Below are 24455 nucleotides of genomic sequence, written 5' to 3'. Positions count from 1 at the left end.
TCAGTTGGTTTCACAACCCACTCATGTTTGGCATCCAGCAGTTTCACACCTTTCTCAAAGGGCTCTTGACTCGAACTTCAGCTGCTGTGGTGACGAGGACAGAGTTTTGTTCCTTTACCTACAAAGATTTATGCTTTTTTCTCCAGGGACTCTGGTACCCTGAGCTCTTTCTGCAGACCCTCAACTCCCAAGGCCTTGACACATATATAGGGTCATCCGAGTCTTGCTTTCTCCATATCTTGAATTCAGTGAAAAATTCTGACAGAGATTTATATCTACCAGTATATTCCCACAGAGATACTGAACCTACAGAAATCTCTTGGATTGATTCTAGCACTTTCTCAGTTGTTTGAGAGGTCTTAGACAACTATTTGATACAGGCTTTAGGATTAAATAGATCAGGAAATAAAATGGAAGCATAGTCTCTTCTGGGGTTCAAACCTAGCCCTAGTCTCAAAAGGTTCCAGGCCCTATCTTTGGAGAAGAGGGATGCCAGCCAGTAAGGCTGCCTCTGCTATAAATGTTGCCGGGAAAGGCCCTGGCCCTGCCAGCTTCTCTGCAGTTGTCCTAACCCAAGAGGGGAACTGACTTAGGACTCTTACCCCTGTGGAGGTCCTCCAGAATTCCTTCCTAGAGAGAGGGGAAAATCAGTACAGCGGCATCTTTATTCCAGTAACCCATTTCTAGGCCCTTAATTTGCTACCTGCAAAAACTTCTTGCAAGATCTCTCTCTTCTCCACAATTAGCCCTGAGCAGTTGCAGGAGTTCTCGTTGTGGCTCAGTGGGTGACAAACCTGACTGGTATCCGTGAGCCTCGCCGGGTGGATTAAAGGATGCGGCATTGCTGTGAGCTGAGGTGTAGGTCACAGACACGGCTCGGATCTCATGTTACCGTGGCTGTGGCTTAGGCTGGCAGCTGCAGCTTCAGTTTGACCCCTAGCCTGGGAACCTCCATGTGCGGCAGGTGCAGCCCTAAAAAAAGAAAAAAATATATGTATGCAGCCATTAACATAACTTGATGTTGTTATTTAATATCTCATAATATGAAAAATACTTCCTATTGCATCACAAAATGGAAAAACAGGCTGCTCCACAGTATGTATGATATGGAGCCTGACTGATTTAAAAACAGTAACGTGTATGTGGAGAGAGGAAAAGCGAAGGATAAACCTCAGAATGTTACCTTTGGAGAGTAGCATTGTTACCGGTGAGTTTTCCTTCAGAGGTTTTCTGTATTTTTCAAATTTGGTACTTTGGTTGTTTTATATTTGTACTTTTTTGTATATTTGTTTTATATTTGGTACTTTGGTTGTTGTATATTTGTTTTATATTTGTATATATTTAACAATCCCTCTTGCATTGTTTCTCCTATTTGAAAATAACAGCGGAGTCTAAAAATAATATAAAATATGCTAAAACATGATACAGTGGGGTGGGGGGGGCAAGAAATATAGGCAGCCAAATGCCCAAAACCCAGAACTTTAGAAGCAGTGGCTGCAGGAGGAGGCAGCGGACCCAGTGCCAGAGAGAGTGACAGTGCCAGGCAGGGACCCTTCCAGTCCAGGCCCCAGGTGCAGCCCTGCGCCCCCGCCCCTCCCACACACACAGGGACACCCCAACCTTAGCCGCCCGCCCTTCCCCCATCAGGCAGCCATCTGTCGCAGAGCACTTCTCCTTGATGGCAATGTTAGTGGACTCTCTTTTAATGAGGCCAGCAAGCGTCTTGCATATATTTACATTTTACTGTCTACTGAGAGTTTCTCAGGCAGCAGGAATCTTTTCTTATGCTGGAGAGAGTGCACCTTTGGAAGGCTGCGACCTTAGGGATTTGGCCCTGTGTGGTTTGCATTGTACACAAGACGCACCAGGCCCCCTCCTTGTCCACCCCTCTGCAGCAGGACAGTGTCCCCCAGGTAGTGTCAGGGATGGAGGTTACTTTTGCCTCCCCCTGTCAGAGCAGATGGGTGTGGGGCAGAGGACAGGAAGAGCCGCAGGCCTCTCACCACTCAGGGCCAGACCCTGCCTTCGGGAGGCCTCTCACCTTCACCTCCCCCACCCCCACTCCCCCAGCCCCCCAGCCCCAAGTCATGTCCACCGCCTGCTCTGCCAGAAGCTTCCTTTTCATGATGTCATGAAAGAGCACCGGAGTTCAGGAGATCTGGGCTGTTGTGATAGATGTTAGGGAGAGAGGGGCGCTGGGAGACCAGAGCCAGCAGGAAGGCGACCTTAACTATAGGACTCTGAGCGTTTCCCGTGTCTGCAGTTGACAGCCGCAGTCAGACGCTGCTCCAAATGGCGCACTGACCCTGCCTGCGGGGCTGCAGGGCGCGCATCTCTGCCGCTCCCCCAAGAGCACCTCCTGCACTCAGCTCCCCTCCGGTGTTCTCAGTGCTTTCTTTCCACTTCATCCAGCCCCTGCAGTAATGATTTCCCCAAGGGTTCTGCGTGGTTAACGCTGAGTTTCTGATGTCAGCATTGAGGCCAGAGGCGGCGACCTCTGGGGCTTGGTGTGCTTTGCTTGGTGTGCTCCTCTTAGGCAGTGCTGGGAGCACCTGCGTCAGTGAGGAGGGCAGGAGATTTCGTGTGTTAGCGTTTTCATTCCAGCAGTCATGATGTGATGGTTTATCTTGCTAAGCCTGCGCTCAATGTTGTGCTGGTATTTTCTCAGTTTGCCCTCACAAGTGCAGCTCAGAGCCTGGGATGGATGACCCCCAGGAAGTGGTCGAGGCTGAGGGGGCCGGGTTTTCAGGGCTGCACATCTGAAAAATGTGTGAGAGTTGCAGAGCTGTGTTTCAGACCCAGGGCTGCCTGACCCCAGAACCTGTGCTCCTGACCCCTGCGCTGGACAGCTTATTCCAGAAGCTCCCCTTCGTCTTCACTCAACTGTTCCTAGAGCAGCTTGCGAGTCCTTAACTGAATCGTTCAGGAAAAGGTCAGAAAATATTGAAGAGAATCTAAACTCCCCACTGTGGTGGTGACCTCCTGCTACGAAACGCCCCATCTCCCTGTCTTCCGCCGCCCACAGGCTTCCGGGAGATGCCTCAGGAATCTTGAGCCAGATGTGCCCTCTTATTCCTGGAAGAGGACTGCCTGAAGCCGCCTTGGTCCACTGGGACCGACAGCCTGGACTCCAGGACTGGAACCTTGGGGGGTCCCGAGCCCTGATTCATCCCTGGTCACCAGCCTCCTCCCCATCCCTTCTGGCACACCCACGGCCCCTCCTGCCCCCATATCTGGGCCTCTTCCCTTCTCTCTGAAGCCCCACTGTGTCCAGTGCAGGGGGGAGTCCTGGGCCCTCTCCACCCTGCCCCCCTCATTTCTCTGCTGACTCCAGATCTCAGGGCACATTCTCAGTGGTCTGGCTGCCCCCCAGGTTCGGAGCAGAGGTAGTGGCCAGCGGCGCAGGTCATGACCACTGATGCTGGTTGCAGACAGGGAAGGACTCTACTCTTCCTTCACTTCGTAACTGGCCTTGGCAGAAGCCCGCCAGCTCCACAGCTGTGGCTCACTTTTTAATGTGGAGGTCTTCGACTAGAAATAGAATTTTTTTCTGATGGGGCCTAATACTTGATTAATTAAGACCATCAGCTGCCTGTAAAGATTCACCTTGAAAGTGTTGCTATTTTGAGTATTGGTCTTTAAGAATGATTTTGTGGCATTTGGGGTATCTGCGTTTCATAGCACCTTAATTTCCTTTTGTTCCTTGTATCACTTCAGATGGTGATTAATTTTTTTAACTTGCTGGTATTTCAGATTCCACCTGGAATCAGGGAGAAGGGAGGTTTTCATGCTGTGTTCTTTCAGCCTATTAAAACAGGCACCAGAAGCAAAATGTATGCATTTGATGTGCATAGGTAATTATGTCAGCGACGCATAGTATGTAATCAGATCCAGTTTTGCTTTCCGTGGCTCTTTTGGCGGTCCTCTTAGCGGCTAGAGTGGACGATTTGGTCTTGGCAGAAAAGTAACAGCTGTGACTCAGAGCTCCAGATGGACAGGTGATTGATCAAAAGACCCTATTTCAAAATAAGCTGGTTTCTACCAGCCCTGTCCTGGGCAGGCTCCTTGCATAGCTCAGCTGGGCTGCTGGGCGTTACAGATCCTTCCTCTCTCCCACCGTCTCCCTCCCTCTTTTCCATCCTTCTCCCCTTTCTGCCCTTGTATTTTTGCAGTTTTCATCAGGAATATATTGAAGAAGGAGTTCCCCTCGTGCCTCAGTGCTTAGTGAACCCAAATAGCAGCCCTGAGTTTGCGGGTTCGATCCTTGGCCTCGCTCAGTGGATTAAGGATCCTGTGTTGCCATGAGGTGTGGTGTAGGTTGCAGACACGGCTCGGATCCCGAGTTGCTGTGGCTGTGGCGTAGGCCAGTGGCTGCGGCTCCGGTTGGACCCCTAGCCTGGGAACCTCCATATACCGCTGGTGCAGCCCTAAAAAAAAGTTGAAAAAAAATATATTGAAGGAGGGAGTTCTCTGGTAGCCTAGTTGTTAAGGATTTAGTATTGTCACTGCTACAGCATGGGTTTGAACCCTGGTGTGGGAATTTCTGCATGCCGTGAGTGCAGCCAAAAATAAAAATATATATGTAGAGAGAGAGAGAGAGAAAGAAGGAAAAAAAGAAAAACACAAATATTCAAGCCATAAAGCTAATTTAATTGCTATACGTAAGTTTCAGATTTGACTTTAAACTTCCTAAAGCCAAAGATGAAAGAGGAACAGAATTAGCCATGTAATTCTCATTTTCAGGAGGAAGGAAATACACCAACTCTTAGGAAAAAGTTCAGTGTTTCTTAGTAACTCATCTAAGGCATATGTACACGGATTTCATATAGGGAGCACTGAGAGAGTTTGGGGACAGAAATTCTCGGCAGTTTGATGTCATCAAGGCAGAAAGGATTCCATATGGCTGCTCTTCAGTAAGTCGAGGGCTGCCATACAGGGCTGACCCCTTCCCCCAGGTCTCCTCATGTCACGAATTAGGGTTCAAGTTGAATCCTACTGTGTCACAGGACCAGGGACAGCCAGGAGACAAGTGAAGGCATGAGTTCTCCGTCCCCCCACATCCCTCAGAGTAGCCTCTCAGGCCCGCCAGGCCTTTAGGAGGAGCCCCAGCCCCCACAGCCCTTTCCCTCATAGAGCTCAGACATGGGTGCAGCCACGTCGGTGGGTGCCTGGCCCTGGGCTGAATCTGGACCTTGGGCTCTGAGGTGTTCACCGTCTCCTCTGGGACAGTTTGTGGGAAGTGGAGCTGGGTACTGCCTCATCCCCTTCTCACCCAGAGTCAGCGTCCAGAAGCTTCTAAGACAGAGCCACTCCTTGGTCCACAGGTCCTTCTGGTCATGCCAGGTGAAAATATCTCCAAGAGAGGCTGGGACGATATGTTCAAGTACAGAGGCGACTAAGGGGACACTTTGACCCAAGGAGATAATTTGGGGTACCTAAAGAGATAATAACTGCATGGCCTTCACATTTTTTGCGGGGGGCGGGGGAGGGGGAAGGGTGGCCATGGCATGTAGCAGCTTGATGTGGGCTCTCAGTTCCCAGACCAGGGATTGAACGCCAGGCCGCAGCAGTGAAAGCACCAAGTCCTAACCACTAGACCACCAGGGAACTCCCAGCTGCATGGCCTTCAGATGGTGTCCTGGAAACATTCATTTTTACACATAGGTTTTCCTGTAGGGGTTGTTGACAGTTTGAAGTTGTACTTTCTCCAGGGGTGTTTGTTTCTCGCCGAGAAAAAAGTCTGTTCTAAAAACAGGATGAGTTGTTGCTACAGGTGATATCCTAACAGAAGCTGGCCTGGCAGAATGAAGAGCCAGGCTGCCCAGGTTTGAGTTGGTGCTGTGCCCTTTCCTAGCCTTTATTGAATCTCTCTTCCCCTCCGTCTGTCTATCTTTAAAATGGGGATGTAGCAGTGCCTACCTGACAGGGTTGTTTGGAGTTCACATTTATAAAGCTTTTAAAGCAGTGCCTGGCACACTGTAAGGGCCATATGTCTGTGGCAGCCCTTGCTGCGGTTTTTAAAACTAGGAGGTTTGCTTAGATGGAAACAGGGCCATCCACACCCAGGGAAGGACTTGCAGGGATGCCTGCAGGCAAAACCCAAACCCCCTCAGCAATGTTTCCTCCATGACGAGGTGCCCGATGCACTGCCTGAAGCTCTGCCGCGTGGAAGAGCTTCTGAGATGACTGGCCTGGCAGGTGCACCACAGGCAGCCATAGGGCGCCTTCGTCGCGCTCTCACGAGGGGCCTGCTTCCCAGCCGCCTGGATGGCTGGTGGGTGGCAGGCAACACTGGCGAACTGAAATGTGCCCACTGTCGCTAAAGGCAATAAATTATTGAATAATGTTATCTTACAAAACAGTTGCAATTAGAAGAGTCCTCACCAAGTCTAAGTTTTACTTTTAGAATAGTTCACATAAAGACAGTCTTTCTGGTAATATTCTGGATCCAACCAGAACCAGCTGTCTGTTGAGAACACTCCCGACTCTTGGCATCAAACCGTACCATCAGTGTGACGTAGAAGTGGTCTCCAGTTTGTGCAGGCCTTCTGCTGTAGACTGGAGTGAGTATCCGGGGCTGAAGAGAGAGGGTGCAGAGCTGTTCTACACGCTTCACAGTCGCTGCTGCTCTGTCAGGAGATGTGGCCGCCGTCTTGCCTCTTGAGATTCAGCCTCTACAACTTGGCCTGTAATTAACTCTTATCCCTCTGAGCCCAAAGCCAAGGAGGGGTCAATAAAGGCGTCAAATTCTGCTTGCTAGCCTTTTGACAAGGTGATTGGTAATAGTGTAGATTTGCTTGCAGGTTTCATAAAGGGCACAAACATCCCCAGTTTGGTTCCAGACCACTGCAATCAGGCAACTATCACAATACAGCAAGTCCAAAGTTTTTGGTTTCCTAGTGCACATTAAAGCTATGTTTATACTATACCGTAGTTTACTGAGTGTGTAGTAACATTGTGTCTAAAATAAACAATTGTACATAAACAATTGTACATAAAACAAACACTTTATTGTAAAAAAAAAAAATAATGCTAAACCATCATCTGACAATGCAGGGTTGCCACAAACCTTCAATTTGTTAAAAAAAAAAAAAAAAAAAAAAAATCAGGAGTTCCCGTCGTGGCGCAGTGGTTAACGAATCCGACTAGGAACCATGAGGTTGCGGGTTCCATCCCTGGCCTTGCTCAGTGGGTTAAGGATCCAGCGTTGCCGTGAGCTGTGGTGTAGGTCGCAGACGCGGCTCAGTTCCCGAGTTGCTGTGGCTCTGGCGTAGACCAGCGGCTACAGCTCCGATTGGACCCCTAGCCTGGGAACCTCCATATGCCGAGGGAGCAGCCCTAGAAAAGGCAAAAAGACACACACACACACACACAAAAATCCCCACCATATCTGCAAAGCCCCATGTGTCTGCGTGGATGGGGTTACGCAGACACACGGTGTACAAGTATGAAGGGATGTTCAGTGAGGTAGTGATTTCATAGATACAAGGACATAAGTGCCCTTTGAACATTGTGTAGAAAATGTGTGAATTTACCCACATTATAGTCCAAGGAAGCATTTTATATAAAATGAAAGCTGAAAGTTTTGACCACCGTAAGAATCCCTTAGTTGTAACTGCTTGAAAGCTTTAAGGGTATGCTTTGATTTTAGCAGGTCAGCCTGCGTGTGTGTGTGTCTGTGTGTGTCTGGATTAAACAAGGGGTTCAGAAACAGTTGAGAATTAGCCAGTCTAGGAAGAATGGTGGCGTTTGTCCTTCTACTGCATAGCACGCTGCTATACTCCTACTGTGCAGTTAGAGTCTACTCATAGGCTGAGTCTTCTACCGAATCACCTCTTTCCATATTGCACAGCATGAAATAACTTCTGTCTTTCCTTCTTTTAGACCACTGCTCTTCCAGACCAGTGAACACATGGCCAGCAGTCCTGCAGTGGGGGATGTTATTCCATTCAGCATCATTATTCAGTTTTTGTTCACAAGAGCACCTGCTGAGCTGAAATCTCCCTTCCAGGTAAGGAAGTGAAGCCAGAACCCTCGTAGGCATCTTCCCTCTGAGGCTAGTAGTGCGGCGCCTACTTGCCGAAGGTGCCTTGGCCTTCTCCTGCCTTATTTAATCTGGGCAGTGAATGATTAAGGAAGGAAAATCCCACTGCCCAGCTGCTACTGTCTCCGCAGAATAAAAATCATCTGAGGCATCTCAAATTAGCCCTTTCAATAATAGTGACACGAGTCGTTTGTGTTCCTAAAGCTTTTTTGACGGAGGTGGGGTGACCCACCCTCAGTTGGCACATCGGGAAGGCCCTTTGGGAGGCAGAAGGGTGTGAGGAGGGCTGCCAGGGCAGGTGTTTGGGGTCCTCTCACCCCGGGGCTGTCCTCTGAACCCTGGGGTGCTCATTCCTCTGATTGGGTCTCATCCTGCAGAGGGCGGAGTGGTCCCACGCACGCTTCTCCCAGTGGCTGGATGATCATCCCTCTGAAAAGGACAGGCTCCTTCTCATCAGGTAAAGCCACATGTTCCTGAGCCCTGAAGCCCAGGGCAGGGCATGGGAGGAGCAAGGAGTAGGGTGCCTGTGGGGTGCTCCTCCGGGCGGGGGTGTGCTGAAGGGGGAGCTGTTGGGCAGCCGGGTTTTGTTGTCTTTGTCTCTGACATGCCCTCTCGTGGTGTTCCCGGCTGGAGGCAGCCCTGAGAACCATGCACTTCTGGTTTGGTAAACCTCAGCCATAAAAGACACCTTGCCTTTGTTGCCAAAACCCTGCCTCTGTACACTGGCACTGAATTAAATCCCACAGACAGTTTTGGGTGAAGAAAAGAATAATAGCTTTATTGCTTTGCCAGGCAAAGGGGGCCATAGCATGCTCATGGCCTCAAAACTGTGTCCCTTCCTGGAGGGGACAGCGAGGCATCTTAAGTGTTCAAGGAGCAGGATGTGATCTGCTGTGGACCACCTGATTGGTTGGGGCTGAGGTAATTGAGAGTCAGCATCCAACCTTCTGGTTCCAGTCGTGCTTGTGGGCAGCGTACAGTTAACTTCTTCCACCTGGTGGGGCTCCAGTAGCTGCAGAACAGCTCCAAGCACGTAGCCCTTGAGGAGGAACTAAAGGTCCTTGACTTTGTTGCCTGGCCAAACTATCATTTTGTCTTGGCTTGACTGTTTTCCTTTCTTTCTGCATTTTCTCACTTCTCTGATTAAATTTATTCTTTGACTAAGGTTTTTCTGCAGACAAAAGGCACAATGTTATAAATCAACTGTACTTAAAAAAAAAAAAAAAGAAAAAAAGGCAGGCAGAGGGCACGGGTGGGGCTGTGTTCTGGGAAGGCCTCACACGGTCCTGCTGCCTTACATCTTGGCTCCACGTTCTGCTTCATTTCCACGCAGGGCAGTTACTGAAGTGGGGGAGCACAGATGTGAGTCAGCGTGATACAGTTCTTTGTAGAAAACAAGGATACCCAGTAGCCTGGTGCCTCTCAAGTGCATTTATGCACATGTGCACGCGCGCACACACACACACTGTGCTCGGGGTGCGATGCTTCCACTGCCACACACGACTTTTTAGGCATATGTCTTCCATCACCATTCTCCTCCGAAATTCCTCTCAAAATCTCCAGAGACCTTTTGGCCTCCAAATCCAAAAGTTCCGTTCTCACTTTATCTCGCCACAGCTTGTCTAGAGATGACACCACTGCCTTCTCGAACCTCCTCAGCCACTGACTGAGTGCACACATGTTTACAGATTTCCGCTGTGGGCCAGGTAGGCCCTGAGGACACGAGCAGACCAAGATGGCCCTGCCCTCCTGGGTCTTCCCCGACACCAGGGTCGTCTGTCTCTTCTAACCTCGGTGGCCGTTTTTCTCCCACAGTCTCATTTGCCAGGCTGTCTTCTTCTGCCCACTCCTGAAATGTCCTCATTTCCTGCAGTGTTTCTGGCCCTTTTCCTTCACATTTGGTCTGGACTTGGGTCCCTGGTGAGCTCACTCAGACCCATGGTTCTGGTCTGTCATTCACCTTGGTCGCCCCAGGCCTCAGGCCAGCACACTTGCTGTCCTGTATCACCACTCAAAGACCCACAGAAATCACAACGCCAAATGTTAAAAACAAATCGTCTTTCCTCTCAAACCCGCTCATTCTCCTAGACTCCCTGTCCTGGTTGGGGTGTCACTGTCACCTATATCCAGCCAAGCTTGAAAACCTTTAAGCCACCATTCAGCTCTTCTGTCACCCTCATTCTCCAAAGCCTGTCAGCCGTGCCTCTTAAATCCCCCTTGAAGCCATTCTCAGCTCTTCTGGGGATCCTAATGCCATTGATCTGGGGATCACAGCTGCAGACAAGCCTTTGCTTGAGCCCAAGTGCGAAGGACGCGTTCCAAGCTCGTGTGGGGCTCACTCGCAGAGTCCGGAAAAATCCAGGTGTCAAGGCCACACCCTCGACTACCTGAGAATCTCTGGGGCTGGGACCCAGCATCTGGATTCCTCACCTTGGCCCAGGCAGTTCCACAGCACAGAAGGCTGAAGCCCTAGTTGCCAGGGGAGGGGCTCCCCCAAGGAAGGAAGCTGGCAGGTCCTTGAGGAACACCAGCCCCTCCGATTCTGGGAGTGGCCCTGAGTCCTCAGGTTCGGTGATCAGAGTCCAGGGGAGCCCCTGGCCCCCTGGCGCCTGTGCGGATCAAGAGGAGAGTGGCCCAGACCCCTGCTCTCCCTCGTCTGTTACCCTCCCAGCTGTGAGGGTCCGACCAGGAAATGGGGAGGGCCCCCCGGGGAACCTGTCCTGAAAGGCTTTGGGGGTGGCTAAGCGGCTGCGTGGAGCTGACGGGGGCGTGAGTGTCTGGGTTTGCCAGAGTCCCACAGACGCGCTCAGCTGCAGCCCACTTGGTAATGGATGAGGACTCAGGATTCAGTTACTTGAACGGGGTTCATTTCTGTTCTTAACAAGTTGGAATGAGTTCATCTGCAGCAGTTGTCCTGCTGTGGGCCTATCACAAATCTCTTTTCTTTTGCTTCTCTTTAAAAATGTCTTCTGAGTGATTTGATCAGCCGTGCTGTTGCTAAGCCTGTATTTAGCAACCGAAAAGCTTAGAAATACTCCCAGGCTTTTTGAATAAGGCCCGCCCTTCACTCCACACAGGGCTGCTCTCAGAGCCTTCCTGGCCTGAGCAGCCACTTCAGCCCTCCTCCGGGGATTCCAGCACACGGGGCTCCCGCCACAGCCCCGGCTCTTGGCAAGGAGGGGAGCTTTGTCCTCGAGGGTCTTCTTTCTTATCTGTTACTGCAAAACTGACGTCATCCCTGCATACCGAAGCACCGCTGGATGACTTTCTTGCCCCTCTAGATAAACCCCGGGTGAGTATTGCCCTTTAAATGTCAGCAAGTCGCTTTGGCTCTGGGGGCAGCCCTTGCCACACACGCCTCTGCTCCTCCCGGCTGGACATGTTGTCTTAAGTAGGGCAGGTCCTTGGGGGTGCAGCCACTGCTGTGGAACAAATGGCAAGTAATGGACTCTCCTCCGCCTTCCTCTCTGCTTCCTTTTGACACCAGGTATTTCTCTGGAGCTTGAATGGATACTCGTGAAGTTAATTTTTCAAAGCAGAGTGATCACTGATCCTGGGGCCAAGTGGGGTTGGTGGGGAAGGTGGTACCTCCTCCGCCCCACCAGGCGTGTTGGCCCAGGGTGGGAGCGGGGGCGGGGGCGGGCACGGCAGCCGGGGCAGCACCTGTGGGTCTGCAGGGGTTGAACGTGTTCTCAGCAGACATGAAGACTGAGGTTTTGATGCCGAACTGCGGAAGAGGTAGGACTGACTCTTGATATTGGCAGTGGAGCAGCAACTCTTCTTACTGTGGCCTCCTCACCCTCTGCTTCTCCTGAGTCTGAGCAGAAGACCTTTATGGTGTCAAAACTTCTTAGACTTTATTTGCTTACTAGCGCTTTTCATCCAGACAGTTCTCAGACAGCTCTCAGTCTGTGCATTCTCGGACCCCTTGCCCCGTCCAGGGCCCACAAGCTGGGCACCGTTCCCTTGGCTCCTCGGTGCTTCTGTGGAACCACACGGTCCCTGCTGATGGAGGGTAAGGTGTGGTCTCTCCTCGTGGTGTTCCCCTGGCACAAGACACCTACCGGTTCTGGGAACTGGGTCCCTGAGATGGGACCAAGGGGAGGGTGGAGCCAGGAAAGACCTATGAAGGCACCTGGCAGTGGTTGAGGCATTTATGTATTTCAGTACCAAGCACACTGATATTTTAATACCTGACAAAAATCATTTTGTGTTCCATAAAAACCTCCCCTTGGTTACTTAATATCACATTGGGCAGTGTTACTGTGTTACCACAAGCCCTTCCTCTACAAATTGTTTGCATAATTCCTGTACTAATTTTTTTGTCAATAAGGGTAACTTTAATAATCTTCCTATTTTGGATACAAATCAGAGTTGAGACTCTTATATAATGCTTGGCCTGACTTCCAAGAAAGCTTATGTTTTGCTCAAGCAAATGGAGTAATATGATAATTGCTTAAACATCTTGCTCTAATTTTACGTGGGATGATGGCAGCTTTAATTTTTTTTCTCTTCATAGTTCTGATGGTGTTTTTGATGAATAAACACTAACCAAACTTATTTCTCAACTTTCTTCCACATACTGTGTAGTTTATGTAATGTCTTTCCCTTTTAAAGCAGATGAAAGTAAGTGGATTTTTATCCACTTATTAGATAACATGAGTCTAAGCCATTCACTGCAGAATGATTACAGTGTCTGTGAATCTCAGTGCACTCATTTCTTAGACTGATGCATATACACCATCGTCTCAAAGACAGCCGAGGCCCTGGGGATTTCGCTGCTGTGTCTGAATCTCCAGGGCTTACATGTTGGGAGGGGGGCGATTGTGCAGCAATTCAAATAGTGTTCCTGAAAGAAGCAAGTTTTTTCATCGAGGAACATTTAGTTTAAGCTCAGCTCTGACATGAACTAAGGCATCTCAAAGACTTTGTTCTCTAAGGACATTCAGTTCCACTTTGCATGCCTGTACTTTTGAGGATCCCTACACTCAGGTTTCTCTTCTGTTTATTTTCTTCTGTGAGTTTGTCTTTACTCTTTGGGGGGGAAGGGCGGGGGGGGGGGTCCTTTTAGGGCTAAACCCGCAGCTGATGAAGTTCCCAGGCTAGGAGTCGAATCAGAGCCATAGCTGCCAGCCTACACCACAGCCACAGCAATGCCAGATCCGAGCCGCATCTGCGAACTATACCAGTGGGCAACACTGGATCCCCAACCCACTGAGCGAGGCCAGGGATCGAACCCGCATCCTCATGGTCACCAGTTGGGTTTGTTAGTGCTGAGCCACACGGGAACTCCTGTCTTTACTTCTCATTACAGTTCTATCTTCCTGTACTTGTAATTCATTTTCTAAATTCATTCACCCTGCATTTGTCAGGCACTAAGTTCTGGAGCTACATAAGTGAACCAAACAACCCCAGCCTTCAATTGTTACATCTTAAGAGGGAACCTTGCCGCAAACTGATCCTCACCCTCCCCTGTGAGCCTGCATGTTCCAAGCAAGGGTAAATCGCTTGCTCCTTCCGTGGAGAATCTGAGGCCCTCAGGAGGATGGTCGGGAAAACCGTTTTCGAGGGCTTTGTAGGGATGTGGCTGTACGTGGAATAAAGCCAGGTGCTTCGGTGTAATCTTTTAACTCCCGTAACTAAATTATGGAGTATTCTTCCCACTTTGCAGACGAGCACACAGGCTCACAGCATAGCCCACCCAGATCACACAGCTAGGAGAGGGGGGCAGAGCCCCACGTACCACCTGTGCTTCTGAAAGTAGGGCCCGCCAGGCCCTCCACACAGCAGATTGATTCCTAGTTGGATGACTTCCGTGTGAGGGGTACATTTACTTTACTTGGAGCCAGTGGAAAGTCCTAAGTTTTTCTGCTGCTTCGTGTGACTCCAGGGTGGTTTCGGTTATTTTGTGCTGCCTGGAGTTAGGAAAGGTTTTATTTTAAACAACACATTTGCCGTGGTCCTAAATAAAAGCTTTTCAAGGAAGAAAGCAGGCAAGGGCGTTCCAGAGATCGGGATGGTAACAAGGCAGGCCTGGGGTCATGAGACAGTCCGTTGGTGGAAGGGAAACAGGCCCTTGTGGAGCTTGACCTGCCTAGGCAGAGGCTTATCTGTTTCAGGCGAATCCCTGCACTGGCATCCAGATCTCTCCCTGGCAGACACTGGGGTTGGGCTAAGAGCCACTGCTCTGCATGTGTCTGTAACACAATGGAAACTAATGGTTTGAGGGTCTTTTTAGGCCACAGAAAATGGTCTAGAACCCAGCCGTAGCACAGAGCTGGGGAAGCTTGATGGTGAAGCTGGGGTTCCCTGGGCTTGTGCGTTTAGACACCATCCCAGTGGGAAGAGGGCACAGCAAGGGATGGACCTCAGGCGTCTCTCACTGTGGTGTGGCAGATCCTCTAGCGCTGGGCTGACAGCACCTACAAGGCTACTAAAGTAATCAGGGCACAAAATGGCACGGTTCCAATAGAAGCAAAGGGAGGGGTCCAATGTAATAATATGTGGGGTAAACTCTACAGGACTTGCTAACTGGCCAGGTTAAGACTGAAAGAGAATTTAAATATAGACCTGAGGAGATCCTATCCTTTGCTGAAAGAAGGGGGCAGAACACTAGCCTTAGCGTGATTTTTTTTTTTTTTGATAGTTTTTAGAGCAGCTTTAAGTTCACAGCAAATTTGAGAAAGTTCAGATTTTCCACATGCCTTGCACAGTCTCCCCCACTCCTCCAGTGTGGTCGATTTTTACAGTTGGTGGATGGCCCCAGGGTTCGACAGGTGAGTTTGAGGCACACCTGGGAGAAATCAAATGAACACAGAAATCAGGAGGGAGGCCGGAACCGGGAATGAGAGATTGGAGACTCAGTTTCGTATGAAACATTACGGTGGGCAGAGGGATTGAAGGCCATCACAGTGTGAGCGCAGAGCTGGACACACTCCCAGCAAGCATATTCTCTGTAGTTAAATGAAAATAATGACCGAACCTGACCGAGGATTAAGATTGTGTTTGGGGACAAACAAAACAGTTAAGAATTACATATTAAATGGGTTTTGAGATAAATATGTGAGCTACGTAATGGGATTACCTACATCCTTATAGATGTGCTTGGATCTCAGTGTGGAACTTTGTGACAAAGATTTCTTTTGCTTGGAACTTAAATAGACCAATAATGAAAAATATTCACCAATGAAAAGCACAGGGCTGGATTGGCCTGTGGGTTAGTTTGCTAACCCTCTGATCTGATTCATGGGAATATCATCATCATGCCCTTGGCTAAATTCAGATTGCCTTGTCACATAATGTGCCAACACGTAGAGCCCCGGCACCAATTTATCCTGCTCACGGGTTCCCATTCTCTAAGTAGCAGGAGTAGTGAGTGCGGCCTGCTAGCATCAGCTTGTTCAAGCCTCCAGCAGCCCGCGCTCCCTGCGGTGCAGGGCGCCCTCTTGTGCTCAGTGACTAGACCTACAGGCCGCGCCAATCCCGCACACACCTCTTCAACAACAGGAAAGCAGACCAGAGAGAAACTGAGCAGCTCTGCCGCCAGAGGGCCTCCAGTTATGTGATTAGATCCTAAGTGCAATGCAGACTGAAAATGTGCAGCTTTACAGTTTAACCACAGGAACACTACCAACAGACTTTGCGGGCTGTTGGTCAACTGGGCAAAACAGTTCCAGAAATGGGCTTCTTTCATATATTGGCATCCTCCAGGCTATTATTTATATAATTTTTGACACTGTTTTCATTTTGGTTTTCAGAGGCGCGCTGGAAGCTTATGTTCAATCAGTAAGAAGCAGAGATGGCAAAGAATTTGCACCAGTATATCCCATAATGGTTCAACTGCTCCAGAAAGCTATGTCTACGCTTCAGTAATAATGTGCAATATTTCTTAATCTCCATTTTGGGTTAACCCATCCAAGGTTGGCAACTAAAGACATGCTCTAAAAGACAGCTACTACCTACTATTTTGAAAACATAGTTGATTTTTCTGTATTGCCTGTTGGTCTTTTCCTGTTTACCTCTTAATCCCTTCTGCCTTCCACAGCATAAAATGTCAAAATAGATTCATTCATTTTCAAACTCTATGGATCTGATTTTTCCAGAAACTCTTCTCTCCTTCCAGGTTTTTTTGAGGCTACCTACAATGTCTTTCCCATCACACAGCAGATGCCCCACTGCTTCTTAGAGAGATGATCAAGTTAGTAAGTATGACGTATTCTCCTTCACTGGATAGGTCATAGCCCAGTATTTTCCACATTTAGCTGCACATTAGAATCACTGGTAGCTTTAAAAAATATTGATGCCCAATTTGTACTCCCTATTAAGACGTCTGGGGGCAGGGGCCAGGCATTCATATTTTTTAAAAGCATCAAGCATTTTCCAACATGCAACAGTTCGAGAACCAGTGCCATATCGCAGGGCTAAGATGCAGGGCTAAATGTGTTAATGTGTCATACTACATCTTTAATAAAAGAGAGCATGGCTGTCTTCACATCCTGTGTGTCATCTTATTAAAAGCAGACTTTTGGGGGCTCTTCAAACTTTATAACAGAGCTGCCAAATTAAATATTTTTACTTTACATGGATTCTTACAAATAGTAGATAATCTAGATCCTTGTTTTTCAACTATTGCCCATGCCATCATTAACATTTTATTTTAAATTTCGTGTTGAAAATCCATAAGCCACTTAAAATATTTCCCATCCCTTGAACCTGTTATTCATGTGTAATGTTCAGTCAGGATCAATCAGCAAAAGTCAGATAAACAATTTTTTTCATTTTATTTGAAATAATATACAAGAATATAGTGTGCAAAATTTAGGGGCAACATCATGAAGAAGTGTAATGAACTGAAATCAATTTTACAGCTGTGATTCTTAACCAGAAACACCACTTGGTAAGTAACATGAAAAGCCATGATTGTAGCTCAGAGCAAAAGCAGCTGTATTGCCAATGTGTTTGCTCTCATTGTAGACAGTTGGAGAAAAGTAAAGTGCAAGTGTTGCACTGCTTAAGTGCAAAGTCCGCCCCCACCATAGAGATACGATGACAAATACGATATTGAGATACGTGGCTGAGGAGATAGAGGACACAAAGTTAAAAATACAATGGTGTCAACTGTTAATAGCACCATTACAGTGACTATATCCCAATGCTATTAACTAACTTTACCTTGGCCTGGGCAGGTCTCCATCGACGTAGGGAAAGGGTGCCGCCACCGGGTGCATCTGCTCCGTGGGCCCTGGGGCTGCAGCAGGTGGCTCTTAGGCTGGGACACTGACACCACTCACCTGCCCCATGTTCTGGCACCCTCTTGGCACTGGCCAGACTAGGAGCCTCCGTGTTTGGCACAGACGCTGAGCCATGTGGTGGCTGCTCAAGGAAAGGCCAACTCCCAGCTTCTGCTTCATTCCGTTATGTGTACAATACAGATTAATAAGCAGTAAGGAGCCAATGTATAAACAGCAGTTACATATTTTTAAATTCCCCTTTTGTACAATTTAAAATAGAACATGTATACACTTCTTTCTACTGTACTTTAGCACCACAGGATATCAATTTTCAAGCCTATATTACCTGATAGACATATATGAAGTTTGGAAGAAAAATAAGGCAATTTGGTTTACAATGTTGATAGTTTTAGCTTACTTAATGCTCTAATGGAGAAAGCAAATCCTCACTCTTATTATTAAATCATTTCAAGACTCAATGCTGTCAGTATCTTATGGTCACACAGATTCAGGACATACGGTGAGACCTTGATCTTCTTAAGTCTTTCCACTGACAGTCAATGTTTATGCAAATACAGACTTAAGAACATAATCATCCTGGTTTAATGTTGTTGTGAGCCCTGTGGAGATAAAAATTAAAACTCAGTGAATGTTTACAAATCAATATGGTAATTCTATAAAGAAAGCTAAGATGGGTCATATAATGTTTATAACTTTTCTGTTAAAAAAAGATCACCTTCTTAAAGGTGTGATTTTATTTTTTAAGTTTAATATATTGATGGTTCAACCATCCAGAAAATTTATGAAAATGATGAGACAAGAGAGATGGACTAGGATGACATAAAGGGGACTGAGGCAAAAATCCTACCACATGGAATGCTAAGGGAACAATAACTCCAAAAATTGCATTCAGCCACCCTCCCGTACTGGAATCTGACTACTGACTACTTCAAAAGGAATTCTTTAGCAGATGTGAACTGCATGTTACTGTACAGAAATAGGCATAAATATACAGAATGAATTAGGACCTCCTTGGCCAGTCCTCCTGCTGCAGAGTACTCATGTCTTCCTCTTATTTTTAAATGGCATTTCAAATTGAGCTCATTCTAGTCTATCATGTGAAGTTTTCTTCTAATTCATCAAAACTACTTAAATTATGCCAGTCTACTAATGGGCAAGTTCAAAGAGTCAAGTTTATCCAAGACGGCATTATTACATTGCAAACTTTTTTATCAGCCTTCCTGAGACTTTCTCTTTTCCTTCTTGAGATTTCTAATCTAGAATTTTTGTGCGCATGTCAGAAGTGCCCCTGAAAGTTGGCTGATTTACCCTCGTACATCCATCCTCCTTAGCCCATCACCAATTAAGCAAAGGCTGTTGAGACATACCACCCCAAATTAGAAAAATTTTTTACTATGATATTAATGAATTAATAACACCCATGTGTCAAACCCAGCTAGAAATACTGCATTCCAAATTTTTCCATCCCAGCATCTCCAGCAAACATTCCTACTTTCCATGCCAAAAGTAAACGGCATTAATGATGAAAGGCGCCCTGCCCTTATATGATGATGTAAAAACACTATTAGGTTTTGAAAGATAAAAAGGCTGAGAGACAGCATTAACACTCTTTTAAAGGTTTTAACAACTGTTCCACTATGTTAGTACAATTTTGGAGATAAGATCATTTTAAGCAATTACTTGTTGAAACATACTGAATTGGTTCTTTTCCGTTTCCAACAGTCAGGATTTAAACGTTTTTGTTCTTCAGCCAAAGCCTTTGCTTCTAATGTATACATCCTTCTCTCTTCATTTTTCATTTTCTTCCACCTGTCACCAAGGATCACACTTATGGCTCTGTAAAATAAACATTTACACAGTTTTGAAGGCAAGAATTTTCCAAAAAAACCTCATGTCCAGTGCTGCTACTTCAGGAAAAAAATATAAAGTTGAAACACAAAAATATCATCCAATGCAGAGAAGGGGAAAGGTCAAGGCTATAGAAGTCACTGCCAGTAAAATCCTAAGTAATAATGGCCCATTCATCAGAAGCTTGGCGCAGTTAAAGCCTCCTGGTATAGGGCCAATATTTCCACTTGTCAAAGGACATCTAAAATGGCTGAAAAGTGGTTATTTTACACAGTTCAGATTTGAAGAAAAAAGTTAAATATTTCAAATGGTTTAAATTACCATTGGGTACATCAGTTTTTCAAAGATGTTTAAGATATTAAGGCAGACAATGTTCAGTATCAGTGGCATAAAGTATTTATTCACTTTGTATTGAAAGCTAATCTTTTTGTGCCCATAACCCACTATCTTTTGCAAAGTCTTTTTCCTTCATGCAACCACAGTGAAAATGTGGTGGTGGTAACCATGTACACTTCGCTCGTATTTCCTTGGGCAACACCAAGTAAACCATAGGCAGTATTTGTAGTTACCACTTAAGAAAACTGGATAAACTCAAGGGGGGACAGGTCAAACTGGGAAAATGCATTATGGCAGAAATTTGAAGCTATTTCCTATTTGTATTTCTTAATCTGCTTCCGAACCTACTAAAATCATCTCATTCCGGACAGACAGACACAAGCCACTTTCTTTCCGTGAAGAGCTCTTAACCCTTAATATCACGACACTCATACAGGACAGAAGGTCCAGAATGATTGATGAAGTGTGAACAAAAGATCTCCCGCTTGCTGATATGGAAGCTAGAGAACAAACATGTAAGCTTTAGAACAAAAGTCACCTAAGGCTCTTAACTCCTTAAAAAGAAATTAAATAATGTAGTAAATTGTGTGTGTGTTATTTTTCTCAGTAAGTCAATGCAGTTAAACACTGTACTACTACTTCTATTAAAATAAAAACCAGTTTTTATAGTCTCCGGGTTAAAGATAGTATATAATGATGACAAATTTACTAAATTCATTAAAAATATTCGCATATGTATCAGTTCCCACGTTGGAGATGCACGTGGTATAAGAAGCTTTTTAAAATGCAAATACCTGGAGTTCCCGTCGTGGCTCAGTGGTTAATGAAACCGACTAGGAACCATGAGGTTGCGGGTTCCATCCCTGGCCTCGCTCAGTGGGTTGAGGATCCAGCATTGCCATGAACTGTGGTGTAAGTCACAGATTTTGGCTCAGATCCTGAGTTGCTGTGGCTGTGGTGTAGGCCAGAAGCTACAGCTCTAATTTGACTCCTAGCCTGGGAACCTGCATATGCCACGAATGTGGCCCTAAAAAAAAATTCTCATCACAAGAAAAAATCTCATAACTATATATGGTGATGCCTATTAACTGAACTTTTTGTGACCATTTCTTAATATATACAAATAGCAAATCATTATGTTGTACACGTGAAACTAATATCATTGTCAATTATATCTCAAATATACATATATATATATAAATTGAGGTCATGAGTCATTCAAAACTGAATTATTTTACATGCATAATCATTTAACTATGATATCAAGAGTAAAGAGAACTAGGAAGACTAGAAAATGATAATTGTAACTCGTGGAGAACTTGGTTTGAGAAGTGAGCAGTAGAGGATTTTAAGAGATGAGGGAAAGGTACAAACAAACAGTAGGATGGACTGGTGTTGGCTTAGCTTTTTTTTTGCAAAGGGCTGCAGCCATGGCATGTGGAGGTTCCCAGGCTAGGGGGTGGAATCAGAGCTATGGCTTCCAGCCTACACCACAACCACAGCCATGCCAGATCTGAGCCACATCTGCGACCTACACCAAAGCTCAGGACAACACCAGATCCTTAACCCACAGAGCAAGGCCAAGGATGGAACCCACATTCTTATGGATACTAGTCAGGTTCATTTCTGCTGAGTCACAGTGGGAACTGCTGGTGTTAGCTTTTATTCCTGAGCTCTGTTAAAGACCCTCTAAATTTATTCTTTGGACAAATCTGGCCATCACCACAAATTGTCAATGTCTGCACACACCATAGTGTGTAAAATAAATACATCTTGAGATCTGATTTAAGAAGGTGCTGGTCTTTTAGCTTTTCTATAAAGATGAGAGAGTAGCTGTTAGAACTGTGTCCTCTGGAGTTCCCGTCATGGAGCAGCAGACACGAATCCAACTAGCAACCGTGAGGTTGCAGGTTCGATCCCTGGCCTCATGGTGCCGTGAGCTGTGGTAGAGGGTGCAGACGCGGCTTGGATCTGGCTTTGCTGGTGGCCAGCAGCTGTAGCTCCAATTCAACCCCTAGCCTGGGAACCTCCATGAGCCGCCTGTGCGGCCCTAAAAAGCGGGAAAAAAAAAAAAAAAGAATTCTGTCCTCTAACAGAAAGTGACAGTCAATATTATCTTAGAAGGCAGATCCTTACCTCTTAGCTACCCTGTCTAGGTATGATATAAAACAGTTACAACACGACTCTAAAAATTCCACTTAAACTTTTCCTTTAAAGTCACTCTAAAAAACAGAATTCAGTAATAAAAGCTATTGAAGAATAAGTTACTCAGCCATCCCAGTTCCTGTGAACTGCACTAAAGTGTCACTCAATTATTATAATCAGAATCACCACTTTTTACCTGTTATCTTTCCCTGGATACATCTGAGTATATTCAACTCTGTATTTTTTGGCAAAAAGCATGAAGGCATTCATTGGTCTTTTGCACTTGTTAGGAGAAGTGGCACTCACAGTCCCTGAGCTGTGGTTCTTGACAGCTTTTGCATACAAAGAACTGGAAGAGAGCTGTGATGGTCCAGGTGAGCCACAGTTTTTACTGAATGCAGATCTTGCAAAGTCTTGACCTCCAGGTCCTCCACAAGACAAAGATGCACGACGCTGGCGAGCCATACTACTTAGCACATAGACTGCAGAAGAATCCATAGGCGTGAAGTCATAGCTAAAAATAAATTTATTAACAGGGTTTTAATTCAATTAATCATCTAATTTGAAAAAAACAAGATAAAAAAAGAAAACTTTAACATCTGATTGGAATTTTCAATATATTTTATTTACCTTATATAACATTCCCAACACTACTTTGAACGACTTCACCACTGACAGATGCTTGTAAAATGAAAGCTTATGTATGTACTTACTAAAAATTTTTTTTCTTTTTCGGCCACACCTGCTATACCACAGCTGCAGCTAACCCCAAATCCTTAACCCACTATGCTGGGCCAAGAATCAAACCTGTGCTGCCACAGAGACAGTGCCAGGTCTTTAACCCACTGCACCACAGCAGGAACTTCTAAAATTTTTTTAAATCCAGGAGTTCCCATCGTGGTTCATTGGTTAAGGAATCTGACTAGGAACCATGAGGTTGTGGGTTTGATCCCTGGCCTTGCTCAGTGGGTTCAGGATCCGGCAATGCGGTGAGCTGTGCTGTGGGTCTGGCGTAGGCTGGTAGCTACAGCTCCGATTAGATCCCTAGCCTGGGAACCTCCATGTGCCACAGGAGTGGCCCTAGAATAGACAAAGACAAAAAAAAATTTTTTTTAATTAAAAAATAAAAAAGATTTTAAATCCAAAGAGAATACAAAAAAAGGAAAAAAAAACTGTAAAGAATGTGTTAATAATCTACCTGCTTTATTCATAGCAAGTACCTCCTTCAGATCCCATACAACTCACTTATTCCTACTTAGGATTTATTTTTTGGGGGAGACAAATCTGATAATCTGTTGACCAACAGAAATCTAAACCCAGATCTGTCTGACCACCTCCAATGCCCCAGGCTTTCTCACCAGTACCATGGTACTCAGCATTTCTGTTGGCTAACCTCGAGGACCAGACTAATTGAAAACATAACCAGAAAATTAGAGCTATTGTAGATCACAGCAGGAAGAGCTACCTATCAAAAGAATTCTCATTTCAACTCTCTTAACCCAACTACTTACACTTTTTACCTTAACAGAAAATCTTTTACTCTAAACCCAACTCCTACTTCTCTCCCTGAAACAAATTCTGGCAATCCATCAACATGGGTTGATATTAGCTACCAGAACAGTATCTGCCTACAAGTAAAGCACTATGACATTCTGGAGACAGCTATGTGAGTGCGGTCCACACCATTCACTGCACACAATAAAAAGGACTTCCACCAATTAAGTCACACACATCTGCCTTTTTTTTTTTTCTTTTTTACCGCCGCACTTGCAGCATGAGGAAGTTCTGAGCTAGAGGTCGAATCAGAGCTGCAGCTACCAGCCTAGACCACAGCCACAGCAACACCAGATCAGAGCCACATCCGCAACCTACACCGCGACTTGCAGCAATGCCAGATCCTTAACCCACTGAGCGAGGCCAGGGATCGATCAAACCAGTATCTTCAAGGACACTGTAAAAGGTTCTCATGCCACTGAGCCACTACCAGAACTCCCAATATTTGTTTTACCTGAAATAACTGTAAAGTATAACTCCAAAATCATCTAATAAATGCTTAGCAATCAATATTATGTCAGAGAAACAATTTTTGCTATCTTAAGCCCCCTCATATATAGTTTAGAAAAATAGCAACTTTAATAAGCATTATAACCTAAAGAATATTAATCTCTACTGAAGGAAAATATTTAATTATAATTTGAAACACCAAAAGATTTAAAAATAGAGTAAGCTGACTACTGAAATTTGAAACCAACTAGTGGTACAAATATAACCATCATCCATTTCCATTATGGACAAAATTTCAAGTAGTTTGGCATAATCACAGAATTCAGGATTTTGACATGACTACAGCATTATACATGATACTCCATAAAATATCTTTTAAAAAAAGCTTCATCTGCTATACTCAGCACTTGTTCTCTTCACTATCTGCAGGTCCTGAAAATGTACCTGTCGCACACCTTGCTTTTTCTGCATGCCTCTCCTCAAGCTCAGGTGCCCTTTCCCATTGTCACTGTCTATTCCCCTCTCAGCAAAACTCTACAGCACTGTAGTATCTAAGAACCATGTCACAAGTGTTAACTCATTTAACTCTCCCTTCAATAGTATCCTCCTTTTACAGCCTTTTTTTTTTTTTTTTTTTTGAAGACCCAAAGAAAAATTAACTTACCCCAGTTTCCACAGCAAATCTATCCAGAGCCAGGACTTGAATGCAGGCAGTTAGCTCCAGACAGAACTATGTTCCTACCAGGCTACACTGCCTCTCAACCAGCACATACCACACTATACACACAGACTAATTCATCTTCTTGTCTAGACAGCAAGCGGAGACA

General features: G+C 45.9%; 2 protein-coding genes and 1 long non-coding RNA gene across 16 annotated transcripts in view; 2 read left to right on the top strand and 1 right to left on the bottom strand.

The window, feature by feature from the left end:
• Positions 1 to 16535, top strand: part of COG5 (component of oligomeric golgi complex 5) — a 277016-nt gene extending 260481 nt beyond the window's left edge. For both annotated transcript variants that reach the window (XM_021102595.2, XM_084977452.1), the window contains exons 20-22: positions 7885 to 8011; positions 8422 to 8501; positions 15802 to 16535. In XM_021102595.2, the coding sequence (XP_020958254.2) occupies positions 7885 to 8011; positions 8422 to 8501; positions 15802 to 15916 (322 nt within the window). In that variant the 3' untranslated portion in view covers positions 15917 to 16535. The remainder of the gene's footprint in view (positions 1 to 7884; positions 8012 to 8421; positions 8502 to 15801) is intronic.
• On the top strand, positions 2797 to 4621 carry LOC146400086 (uncharacterized). The gene is made up of 2 exons (XR_014816131.1): positions 2797 to 2932; positions 3026 to 4621. It is a non-coding gene; the product is annotated as an uncharacterized LOC146400086 (long non-coding RNA).
• A 272-nt stretch (positions 16536 to 16807) lies between the features above and the next one.
• The window catches only part of HBP1 (HMG-box transcription factor 1), a 27880-nt gene continuing 20232 nt past the window's right edge, over positions 16808 to 24455 (bottom strand). For 10 of the 13 annotated variants that reach the window (XM_084974273.1, XM_084974276.1, XM_021102059.2 and 7 more), the window contains 3 exons: positions 21821 to 22138; positions 18990 to 19131; positions 16808 to 17894 (listed from right to left, as the gene is read on the bottom strand). In XM_084974273.1, the coding sequence (XP_084830399.1) occupies positions 17877 to 17894; positions 18990 to 19131; positions 21821 to 22138 (478 nt within the window). In that variant the 3' untranslated portion in view covers positions 16808 to 17876. 13 annotated transcript variants of the gene reach the window in all.

Source organism: Sus scrofa, chromosome 9 (assembly GCF_054392235.1).
Source record: "Sus scrofa isolate SSC_HxYL_T2T_F1_AM1 chromosome 9, Sscrofa_HxYL_maternal_Yorkshire_Landrace_v2.0, whole genome shotgun sequence".
In the NCBI taxonomy this organism is placed as follows: Eukaryota; Metazoa; Chordata; class Mammalia; order Artiodactyla; family Suidae; genus Sus; species Sus scrofa.
This window is presented reverse-complemented; position numbering and strand designations above follow the sequence as displayed.